At 43.0% G+C, this 12,974-nt stretch overlaps 1 protein-coding gene across 1 annotated transcript; it reads left to right on the forward strand.

The window, feature by feature from the left end:
- The first annotated feature begins 1,074 nt into the window (after nucleotides 1-1,074).
- On the forward strand, nucleotides 1,075-3,788 carry LOC307123896 (uncharacterized protein). The gene is made up of 4 exons (XM_079812700.1): nucleotides 1,075-1,386; nucleotides 2,421-2,543; nucleotides 2,834-2,886; nucleotides 2,970-3,788. The coding sequence occupies exons 1-4, from the start codon at nucleotides 1,083-1,085 to the stop codon at nucleotides 3,393-3,395; spliced, it is 906 nt and encodes a 301-aa protein (XP_079668826.1). The 5' UTR covers nucleotides 1,075-1,082; the 3' UTR covers nucleotides 3,396-3,788.
- Nucleotides 3,789-12,974: the final 9,186 nt, after the last annotated feature.

Here is a 12,974-nt window from a genome sequence, read left to right on the forward strand (position 1 = left end):
CTTTCACATAACACAGTAGGACAGGAACGCCTACATTTTTTAAAATAAACTTAAGGAGAGCCTTAAAAAGTGCTCTAGTGAAGGAGGTATTGTCATTGGTGGAGACTGGAATTGCACTATAAATTTTACTATTGACCGTAATACTGCAGAGCCTCAAGAACAGTCTTCAAGTGCATTGTCAAAACTCAAAAAATAATTCCAGCTCTAGGATATGTGGAGAATTAAACACCTGAATGATAGACAATATACATGGATTAAGGCTTTTAATAATAAAGTTAGTGCTGCTTGACTAGACAGATTTTATGTGTCAAAATATTTTAATAGCAGAGTAATTGAATGTTGCATTTGTCCTATAGGTTTTTCTGATCATCATTTAATTATTATGTCAATGATCATGTCAAATGTACCTAGAAAATCGGTTTACTGGCATTTTAATGTTAAATTGGCTTAGAATAGAACATGCCTATTATAAAATGGATAAATGTGTGGAATGTTTCATGTACATTTGAGGGATAAATGATCTTTGTACAGTAGATGAAAATGATGATTTAATGCTTGCTTTTTAAAATGTTTTATTTATTAATAGTATTTATTTTTGTTTTTGTAAGTTTTAATATTATTGTGAACACCTTATTGTTTTAATAAAGGTGTATCTAAATTAAAAAATGTTCTCTCTCTCTCTCTCTCTCTCTCTCTCTCTCTCTCTCTCTCTCTCTTTGATTCAGTTGTACCTGTGACACATACAGCAGCAGAAGACAAAGGAAGAGGAAGTCCGCATCTCATCACATTCATGACAAAAGCACTAGCAAGAAACACTGAAACACACATCGAGAGCTTCAGAACTGAATCTACTGACAACAGAGAAGATCATTTAATAAGAGAGAAGAATGAAGATCATCTGGACTTTCACTCTGCTCATGATTCCTGGTAAGAATCTGAACTCAGAGTAAATCACTAACAACAGCACAGATTTGATGAGGAGAGTCTATAACTTCAGTTCATGTTGTTCTACTGACTGTTGAAATATTTCTGTGTATATTGATGTGTTTTAATGCTGGTTTGTTGTAGGTGTCGTGAGCACAATGAGCGTGACAGGATATTCAGGAGGCGGAGTCACGATCACATGCAGATATGATAGAGGATATACAGGGAATGAAAAGTATTTTTGTAAAGGTCAGTCGTCAGAGTGCACAGACCGAATCAAGACTAATCAGAAAGATAAATCGTTTAATTCTGGAAGATTCTCTCTGTATGACGACAGAAGTTCAGCAGTCTTCACTGTGACCATCAGAGATCTGAGTGAACGGGATTCTGGGACATACTACTGTGCGGTTGATAAATCAGGAATAGATTTCTCCAGTGAAGTGAATCTGAAGGTTATAACAGGTGAGTAACGCAGGTGCATTTTGAACTCGACCATCACAAATGCTGTTGTTTTGTCAATTTAATGCACAAGTATATTAAGATTTTCTCTTAAAATTAATAAATTTTTCGGACTATTTTTCTTATTCAACCATAGAATAAATCTTAATAAAATTTGCCAAACATTTTGTAATTTCCCAGATAGCAAGCCACCATTGAAACAATGTTAAATTAACGTTAAATGCATTGAATCAACATCACTTTTGCACCCGCAAATAATGTAGATATTTTTTGGGAAATTTCATCCTAAAATCAATGGTAATGGCATTGTATCAATGTTTCAATGTGTTGTTGGTTCCACATCATGCTTGCACTCTCAGAAAATGAGACACAACTACAACTAAAGCCACACAGCCTAAAATCAACTGAAGATAAAAGAAGACATTAAATATCTGAAGATCTCAGCAGAGGAGGATTAAACAACTCCACAAACAGCATTACCAGCTTCACACATTACTAACCAGACTGACTTTATTTCTGTCAGACGTCCATTGTTGTTTACTGTGTCGCTTTCTTCTTCGCGCTAGAATGACGTAGATCGCTACACCACGCCTTGTTGCCTGTCATAAGGGTCTGACCTGAACCGTACCGCACTGCTCGGTGGAAACGAGCCATTAGTGCTCAAGTGAAATTCATTCGCTGAAGTTAAGGATATAAAAGTATGCATGTATGGCTAAACATTGACTAAACAAGACAACAATGAACTAACGTGTCTTAAAGAAATGTGTGTTTGGAGAGTCTGTTCTACTAGAGACATACTGTGTGTATTTATATAATCCCAGGTTGTATTGTATGATATTTATAGTTGAAGGCGTAGTATCATCACAATGAGAGGCAGGATGTTTGCCTCATGCACTTCTCAATAAACTCAAGGTTTATACAAATCTAAGTTTATCAAGATTTTCCATTTACAAAAAGGAAAATTTATGAGGGTTTCAAGTTTTCAAAGCTTGAAAATGTGCACCGTTTGTCACAGTGAATGTTTTCTCTATTTTTAGAGCAAAACACAGCATCATCATCATCATCATCTCTGATCATCTGTGTGACTGTGATTCTGCTTCTGCTCATCGTTGGATTTGTGTCATTCATAGTGATTCTCTATAAGAAGCATCAGACTCGAGGTAAACCAGCTTACAATGTTCTCAGAACTTTACCTAACTCTCTGGTAACGCTGTGTGTTATTTGTTACGCATTTATAAGTTTGTCATAGTCATTTATGTATCAGAATAATGTTTGCAGTCGTTTGAGAGTGAATTACATTAATGTCTGTGGAACGAGTGGATGGAAAGATGTTGCTTCCCTCTGCTGGTCACAACTAGTCAATGCAAGTCTGATATCTTGAGCATCAATGTGAATTATTAGTATTGTCATTATTTATTACTATATTTAATGCAGTGTATTTGTTTAACAGACCCAGATTCAGCCTCTAGAATATCTGATCCTGGAACAGAAAACAGTGAAGCGGTTTGTACAGTCAAATTGTTTGATGAGAATGTGTTTGATGGCCTTCATCAAAAGCTGTAAATCGTTTCTCTTTCTATTCCCAGGTTCCTCAACCGCTGTACGAGGAGATTAAAGACACCACACTTCATAATGACTGCAAAAGTGCCCAGTTACCCACAAACCCCTCTGATTCTTCTAAAACTGTTTATGTTACTCCACAATTACCCACAAACCCCTCTGATTCTTCTAAAACGGTTTCTGCTACTCCACAATTACCCACAAACCCTTCTGATTCTTCTAAAACTGTTTATGCTACTCCACAATTACCCACAAACCCCTCTGATTCTTCTAAAACTGTTTATGCTACTCCACAATTACCCACAAACCCCTCTGATTCTTCTAAAACGGTTTCTGCTACTCCACAATTACCCACAAACCCCTCTGATTCTTCTAAAACGGTTTCTGCTACTCCACAATTACCCACAAACCCCTCTAATTCTTCTAAACTTGTTTATGATACTGTACTATGAAACTGTGTTTATCGCCATTTGGCCAGTAACTTTTTTATGAATTCTAACAATGCATGAAGGTGAACAAACGTGAATACTGAACTCAGCTCTTTCACATCTTCTTGCACCCGAACAGACAAAAAAAAGCAAGTATCCTAGTAAACATAGTCGGTTATGTCTTAAGTGAACGTAAACAGTTGAGAAAGTAAACGCATTCGCTCTGAAAGTGACAACAGTGTAATATTCCTGCCCTCTGTGCTTTTAATGTTAATCATTTGCTTACTTAATTACATTTCTGTACCTGAAATCTACTGTCAAACCTACCTGAAAAACCTGATAAACACTGTTTATTACATTTGTATCTTTGAAATGTCATAACTGCCTGTTTTTGCATAAAACAGTTTCATGGACAGTAAAAATATTTATGGCTGGTATTTTTAAGACATCTTTGACATTTTTTTATGTACTCAAATACCTGCGGGAACCCTTTATACGAGGATATGCAGTTATGAGTCAAATACATGTTACACTCTCAAAAAAAGAGAGTGCAAAATTGTACATTTTATGGTACAAGTGGCCGTCACTGGGGTGGGACCGTTAAGGGTACATTTTTGTACCTCTAAGTTACTCCTAGAGAGCTGATGTCCTGCAGAGTTAAGCTCCAAACCCTACTAAGCCACCACAGTATAAAACTCATGGCTCCCAGCATGCATTGCAGCATTAAGTATGTCACCATTTTTGAGATTCATTTGCTGATTCTTGATATATGTGTGGGTCTAAACTTTTTTCTCCCAGGAATGTATTTAAAAATCCAAAATCATAATGTCTGATCTGTGGCAAGTATTGTTTATGAATATTATTTATGAAATTTTTATTTTTAGTCATTGATGAGTTAAGTCAAACATTTTTCTTCTTGACATTTTTTTATTTATGGCTTTTTTTAATTTGAACAGATTATGTGTGTAACAAAAACCATAAACTCACATAAAAACCAGGAGTCAAACTGGCCAACTAAAGGAAACACTGAAAACAAATATTTTCAATAAAACATCAACATCTAAACCTCTGTTAATTCTCAATAAGAGCTTATATAGATGTCTTTCAGGGTTGGAGTCAAATCTGCAGGACAGTAACTCTCTAGGACTGATCTTGTCTACCCCTGCTCTAAGTAGAGGAAAACAATGGTATAACTGTACCCTAAGGGCCAATTGTGTACCTTTAAAGGTACAGTTATACGTTTTGTTCCCCAAGGAACAAAATTGTACCTCTACAGTCCCTTTTTTCTGAGAGTGTAGTCAAAATAAAAACTGATTGACTGTCCGTTTTCAGATTGTTATTTACTCAATATAGTAAAAATGTATATATTTGAATATAACTAAAATTGATCTTTATCACAATAACATCAAAACCTATTAACAATGTTCTTGTTCTTCAACCCCAGCAGCCCAAGTCTGTCCAGATAAAGCTTTATGACCTGTTGATTTCTGTAATGTGTTTGATTGTCATATGGAGCTCTTGAAGGTCAGTTATTCAGCGTCAAGTCGCCTATGAAGTGTAGTTTATTGTCGATGAGAAAAGGAGCCGCTTGAGACTCATACAAAACAATACAATAACTCATTTATTAGTTTCACTTTCATTTTGTGGTTTCCAGCGGGTTTTGATCTGATTTATTTTATGTGTAATTTAAGCCAAAATAGGTTACAAGTGAAGACTAAAAATTGTTGTTTATTGTGTTGTTTTCCTGTATTATTATTTTTTATTAGTATTCATAATCATTTGTAATCATTGTATGCTTGAATACATTGGAGTGTGTGCGCAGTGTAAGATTCGGATGCGTATGTGGACGGACATAGTGGTTTGTTATAGGCCTACATTCCATGCTAATGTGTACTTAACAGTTTGTTATACATTCTATGTATATGTGGACTTAACGGTTTGTTATACATTCCATGCTAATGGGGACTTAATGGTTTGTTATATATTCTATGTATATGTAGACTTATACATTTATACATTCCATTTTAATGGACATCACATGTTCCTCTGGTAATGTAGTTCCCATTCAGTCGGTCACTCTCGACGCCACGTCGGAGTACCGACGAATAGGAATCTCGTTCGCGAGAGCCAACCTACTTCGAGTGTAACTAAACGAGCCAATGCACATTGGCATGCAATGATTGCACCAGGTGCTCATGCCACGCTGTGCGGGTATAAATGAGACACAGGTGATTGCATCAAATCAACCTTTGCTTCGGAGCCGAGTGGTAGATGGTAACGCCAGATATCACTCACTACTTCGCAGTCCTGACTGAAGACGGAAGCCGCCTTTCGGAAGCGATCTCTTCAGTCGGTGTTGGTGTGACTCTCTTACCAGCCATAACCCAAATTTTCAATAAAAGAGCAGTTTCCTCCATCTCCGGGTCCTCAGGGGGCTCGGAGAGTTGTGGCCGGTCAAACGCCGGACCACACTCATCCTCCCCCTTCGCCAGCGGGCAGCAGTGGACGACCTCCTCACGTTCCTCCTGCCCACCTGTGGAATCGGGTAAGTGTTGCACAGTACACTCACACCTCACACCGCCTCCATGAGACAGCCGCCCCAGCCCGGTACCTGCATTCCACCTCGCTGCCCCACGGTGGGTACGCCGGTGGTCCCTATGGTCCCGCTTGCACGGTCTCTGCGAGCCTGGCTAGAGCTCCCCAGTCCGTCTCGCTGGCTCATTTGGACCATCAGGCTCGGCTATGTGATTCAGTTCGCCCGGCGCCCCCCCCCCAGGTTCAAGGGCGCTTCACCTCGGTGAATACCGCAGATGCCCATGTTCTGCGTGCGGAGATCACTGTCCTACTGGCGAAGGGCGCGATAGAGCCGGTCCCTCCAGCCGATATGAAGACCGGCTTCTACAGCCCTTCTTCATTGTACCCAAGAAAACCGGTGTGTTACGGCCAATCTTGGACCTGCGAGTCCTGAATCGGAGCCTCCACAAGCTACCGTTCAAGATGCTCACGCAGAAACGCATTTTCGAATGCATCCGTCCCCAAAATTGGTTTGCAGCGATCGACCTGAAGGACGCGTACTTTCATGTCTCGATTCTTCCTCGACACAGGCCGTTTCTGTGCTTTGCGTTCGAGGGTCGTACATTCAGCAGATCAGTATCAGTACAGAGTCCTGCCCTTCGGGCTGTCCCTGTCCCCCCATGTCTTCACGAAAGTCACGGAGGGGGCCCTTGTGCCCATGAGAGAACAGGGCGTTCGCATCCTCAACTATCTCGATGACTGGCTCATTCTAGCACAGTCCAGGGATCAGTTGTGCGAACACAGGGACCTGGTGCTCAGACACCTCAGCCAGTTGGGTCTTCGGGTCAACTGGGAAAAGAGCAAACTCGCCCTCATGCAGAGGATCTCTTTTCTCGGTATGGAGTTGGATTCGGTCGAACGGACAGCGCGTCTCACGGAGGAGCGTGTACAGTCGATGCTGAGCTGCCTGAACACGTTTCAAGGCAGGATGGCGGTTCCACTGAAACAGTTTCAGAGGCTCCTGGGGCATATGGCAGCCGCTGCGGCAGTAACACCACTCGGCCTGCTTCATATGAGACCACTTCAGCATTGGCTACACGGCTGAGTCCCGAGATGGGCGTGACAACGCGGCACTCACCGGGTGAGCATCACACCGGCCTGCCGCCAGTCCTTCAGTCCATGGTCAGACCCCTCGTTCCTTCGGGTCGGAGTGCCCCTGGAACAGGTGTCCAGGCATGCTGTGGTTTTCACGGATGCCTCTGCCATGGGCTGGGGAGCCACATACAATGGGCATGCAGTGTCAGGGGTTTGGACGTGCCTGCACCTGCATTGGCATATCAATTGCCTCGAGTTGCTAGCAGTGCATCTTGCTCTGAGCCGCCTCAAAGCGCGGTTACAGGGGGCAAAGATTTACTGGCCCACATGGACAACACTGCGACCGTTGCGTATATCAACCGACAAGGTGGTCTGTGCTCCCGTCGCATGCCGCAACTCGCCCGCCAAGTGTCTGAGGTCGCTTCGGGTCATTCATGTCCCTGGTGTGCCGTGTGGCCGACGAGCTTTCACGAGCTGCGCTCCCAGGCGAGTGGCGACTCCACCCCCAGGTGGTTCAGTTGATTTGGAGACAGTTCGGGGTGGCACAGGTCAACCTGTTTGCCTCCCCAGAAACGTCCCACTGCCAGTGGTTCTATTCGCTGACCGAGGGTACACTCGGCACGGATGCCCTTGCACACAGCTGGCCCCAGGGGCTGCGCAAATATGCGTTTCCCCCAGTGAGCCTACTGGCACAGACTTTGTGCAAGGTCAGGGAGGACGAGGAGCAGGTCCTGCTGGTGGCGCCGTACTGGCCCAACCGGACCTGGTTCCCAGAACTTATGCTCCTCGCGACAGCCCCTCCTTGGCCAATTCCTCTGAGGAATTCCTCAGAGACAGGGCACCCTTTGGCACCCGTGTCCAGAGCTGTGGAAGCTTCATGCCTGGCCCCTGGACGGGACGCGGAGGTTCTAGGTGACTTACCCCAAGGGGTAGTTAACACCATCACTTCGGCACGAGCACCGTCTATAAGACAGGCTTACACATTGAAGTGGAACCTGTTCGTCGAGTGGTGTTCTTCTCACCGAGAAGACCCCCGAAGATGTTCGATCGCATCTGTGCTTTCCTTCCTGCAACAGGGGTTGGAGCGTAGGCTGTTGCCCTCCACCCTCAAGGTTTATGTTGCTACAATATCCGTCTCTCACAACCATTTAGAAGGCAAGACGGTTGGGAAGCACGACCTGGTCGTCAGGTTCCTTAGGGGGGCGAGACGGTTAATCCTCCTCGCCCTCCCTCCATACCCTCTTGGGATCTTGCTCTGGTGCTCCGAGCACTTCAGAATGCCCCATTTGAGCCTTTGCAGTCAGCAGAGCTAAATATTCTGTCTATGAAGACTTTGCTGTTGGCTGCATTAGCCTCCATCAAGAGGGTAGGGGACCTGCAGGCATTTTCGGTCGACGAATCGTGCCTAGAGTTCGGGCCGGGTGATACCCACGTGTTGTTGAGACCCCGGCCTGGCTATGTGCCCAAGGTTCCTACCACTCCCTTCAGGGACCAGGTGGTGAACCTGCAAGCGCTGCCCCCGGAGGAGGCAGACCCAGCCCTAGCTTTGCTCTGTCCCGTCCGCGCTCTGCGGATTTACGTGGATAGAACTCAAAGCTTCAGAACCTCAGATCAGCTCTTTGTCTGTCACGGAGGCCAGCAGAAGGGAAAGGCTGTCTCCAAGCAGAGGATGGCCCACTGGATAGTAGATGCCATCACCTTGGCTTACCAAGCACAAGGTGTGCCCTGTCCGCTCAGGGTGCGAGCACACTCTACTAGAAGTGTTGCATCCTCCTGGGCGCTGGCACGTAGCGCCTCGCTGTCAGACATCTGTAGAGCTGCAGGCTGGGCGACACCCAACACATTCGCTAGATTCTATAGCCTACGTGTAGAGCCGGTCTCCTCCTGTGTTCTCACCTCAAACGGGTAGAAGCACTGAGAGGCCCCGGCTCTTGTCGGCCTGCTGCGCTCCGGCGCTCTTGTTCTCCAGAAGCAAACTCTGTGAGTCCTCCATTACCCCTGGTGCCAGACATGGCGGAACGTCTGGCATCAGGCCCCTTGCCGCTGAATCTTTGAGAACCGGTATTGGGCTCGGGTTATATGAGTGACCCTGCGGGGATCCCATATATCTTTCCACGGTCACTCCTACGGGAAGCCCGTGTCTTTCCCTTGGGAGAGCCTTCCCGTCAGTGGGACTGAGCCCCCTCCTCCGTTGCGGGCTACGGCTCAGCATTGTACTCCACATAACTCCTTTGGGGTGCGATTTGGGCTCCGCAGCATCCTCTTCACTAGGGCACGCTTTCCCAGTGTTATCCAATAATCACTGAGCGGGTCATGCGGAACAGCAGTGATGGACTTCCCGGTATGAGCCCCGTCTCATCACGTAAGAGAGCTCAGGACTTCACACAGGGCACTGGATGGGGGCAGAGGCCATGGCGCTTTGGTAGGGATTCCTATTCGGCGTATTGGCGTCGAGAGTGACCGACTGAATGGGAACATCTCGGTTACGTATGTAACCCTCGTTCCCTGAAGGAGGGAACGGAGACGCCACGTCCCGTCGCCATGTCCTCTGTACCCTGCTGGGGTGCCTGTCTACCTACTCGGCTCCTCAGCAAAAGGTTGATTTGATGCAATCACCTGTGTCTCATTTATACCCACACGGCGTGGCATGAGCACCTGGTGCAATCATTGCATGCCAATGTGCATTGGCTCGTTTAGTTACACTCGAAGTAGATTTGCTCTTGCGAGCGAGCGAGATTCCTATTCGTCGGTACTCCGACGTGGCGTCTCCGTTCCCTCCTTCAGGGAACGAGGGTTACATACGTCACCGAGACGTTTTCCAGCATATAAAACCTAACACTTTAGTCCAGAAGACCAGAGAAAGCTGGAATGAAGACCATCTCCCAGAAAATTGTCTTTCTCTTTTATGCTGACATTTGAAATAATAAAAAAGAAAATCTGGACCCACTTTACATTAGGTGGCCTTAACTACTATGTACTAACATTTTAATTCATTATTTGATACAATGGACTTATTGTGTACATACATGTTTTTACATTGTACTTACATTCAAAAAAATACCTGCATGTAATTACGTCTGTAATTAATTTCTGTAGTTACATTTGTAATTACACAGTTGACACTTCCCTTACACCTAACCCTACCCTTAAACTTACCCATACCACCACACCTGTCCATAACTTTACCCGTATCCCACCTCAATCAGCAAAGGTGTTTTGCAATACAATATGAACACAGTAAGTACATTGTACTTATTTTTTGATGTTAGAACATAGTAGTTAAGGCCACCTAATATAAAGTGGGGCCGAAAATCTCTTGACAAAATAACTGGTGTCCGGTCCTGTGAATTAAACTACAACGGGGAAAGAGCTTAATTTCAAGTCTTCACAAGTTATGTATTAATCAATCAGAAACATACATTTATAAGGTGACCATATGAACCGCATATGTTTCCTCAAGATGTCACTGTCCAGTGTCTTTCTTTCACTTCCCGCTTTATCTCTCACTCTCTCTCTGGTGCATGCTGGGAGTTTGTGAATGAGCTTGAGTGTTTGTTGGGAACGAATATGTTTTCTTTTTCACATCTTTTTTTAATTTGATTTCTTATGTTTTTTCCCTCTGTATTTCTTTCTATTTTTAGGTAGAGGACAGATAAGGAGAAGTCGTGGTTTATAAACCGTGTGTGTTAGACGCAGGTGTGGCATCTGTTCCAGGGTCAGCTCTGTGGAAGATCTGCTCCTAGTTGTCGGGGAGCAGATTGGGTTTGATAACATAGCGTCGGCATCACATATTAATAAAGCGATTGTGGTGAAAAAAACTGAAACGCTGATTAATCAGTTGACTGTGAGTGGGTTGTGGGTTAAAGAAAAGTTTGTTTCTGTGAACCCGTTATCCTCTCCGGCAACAAAAATTACGATCTCAAATGCAACCCCGGAGTTGCTGGAGTTACTGTTGAGCATCAGAGAAATGAAGCAGAGCAGAGGAGTGAGGAACAAGATGAAGGAGTCACAGAGGAGGTGAAAAGACAAGAAGAGGTGAGTGTCAATGCTGAATGTATGAATGATGCTGATGTTATTGACAATAAAGGCTTGCAGTCTGCTGATGATGCTATAATTGAGATTGAAAAAAGGGTGTTTTAGAGGAGGTGAATCAGGAGGCTCTGTGGAGAACATTGCTGATGGGTTAGATGTTTTGTCACAGTTTACTGATGATGGTATGAGAGATGGTGAGCAGTGGTCAGATGCTGATGGTGATAATGATCTATACACTGTTGAAGAGATTAACGCTTTCCTAGATAAGACACAAGGAAAATCTTGGGTTGACATTTGTGATTATTTCCCTGACACTGAAAAATGTGTCACTTCTGTGATGAAAGTAAGAAAAACAAGTAGTTTTGAGGAACTCTCATGACAAAAGAGAGTTGTAAACATTTAACTGGTATTAGACAGAGCAGGAGAGTAGGAAGAGAAAGAATAACAAGAGGAAATACTAAACTTTCATGATGGCTTTTAACTAAGCTTCAGGCTTTTTTCTCCTTTTTCTTTCTCTCATGGAGATCTTGTGGGTGGGATCCCTTAATGTAGGGTCCCTAAATCTTGCCCTGGAGGGCCAATGTGCTGCAGAGTTTAGCTCCAAACCTGATCAAATTCACCTACCTGTGATTTTCTAATGATCCTGAAGGCATTGATTGGCATATCCAGGTGTGTTTGATTAGGGTTATAGCTAAACTCGTTAGAGGAAAGTGGATCTCGTGGGCCAGATTTGAGGATCCCTGCCTTAATGTGATGAGAGATGGGAGGAAGAATGGGATATTATAAGAAATTATTAATTTAAAGGAATTAAATGTTACTTTCCTACAAGAGACCCACAGTACTCTCCTAGTAATGAAGTTTATTGGGGTTGATGGTGGAAAGGAGAGTATGTTTTGAGTCATGGGACTAATTTAAGTGACGGTGTAGCTATTCTTCTTACCCATTCTATTAAAGCAAAAGTTTAATTTAAAAATGAAGTGGAGCCAGGAAGGTGTTTAATAGTAAAGGTTGAAATTTGTAAATTCAATTTTTTGTTTGTGAATATCAATGCTCCTAATGTTAGAGCAGAACAACATTGTTTACTAAGTTGGAAAAAATAATTAAGGAACAAAAATATGATGTTTTTATTGTTTTTGTAGGGGACTGGAACTGTACCATTGATTTTACATTAGATAGAAATGGTAAGGAGCCTCAAGCAATGTCAGCCACATGTTTAGCTGCTGTCATGAAAAACTTAGTAGATGTGTGGAGAGAACATAATCCCTTTACAAAGCAATATACATGGGTCAAAGTTTGTAATGAAAATATTTATGCTGCTCGTTTGGATCGTTTTTATATATCTGCTATATGAGAAATAGAGTTGTTAGCACAAATATAATTCCTAATGCTATTTCTGGTCATAAATGTATTACTGTTGCAATTACATTGGTAAAAATACACATAAGAGTTGTTATTTGCATTTTAATACAAAACTTTTAGAAGATAAGGAACTTTGTGAAGCTTTTAATTTGTTTTGGGAGACCTGGAAAACAGAAAGGAGTCTTTTTCAAAGCATTGCACAATGGTGGGAAGTTTGGAAAGTGCATATAAGAGATTTTTGTCAAAAATATTCTTCTCATTCTTCTTTTCATTTAAAAAAGACTTTGGAGTGGCTGGAAACTTGGACATTTGTGACATTGAAAAAAAAAAGACTGAAAATGATACTGATAATCTAAAGGAACTGTGGACTGAGAAAATAAATCAACTAAACTCAATCTTAAATGAAAGAGTTAAAGGAGCTCTCATAAGAAGCCACTTTCTGACTGTAAAAGATATGGATGCTCCCACTTATTTCATTAATCTGGAGCGCAAACAGAGTCAACAGAAACAGATGGACTTGCTGAAGGATGAGACTGGACCTCAAATCTGCTGGAGATGCGTAGACCTGCTGTGGGTTTTTATTCAAACGTGTACTCTTCTGAA

The sequence above is a fragment of the Gobio gobio genome, assembly GCF_949357685.1.
Source record: "Gobio gobio genome assembly, chromosome: 3".
Lineage (NCBI taxonomy): Eukaryota > Metazoa > Chordata > Actinopteri > Cypriniformes > Gobionidae > Gobio > Gobio gobio.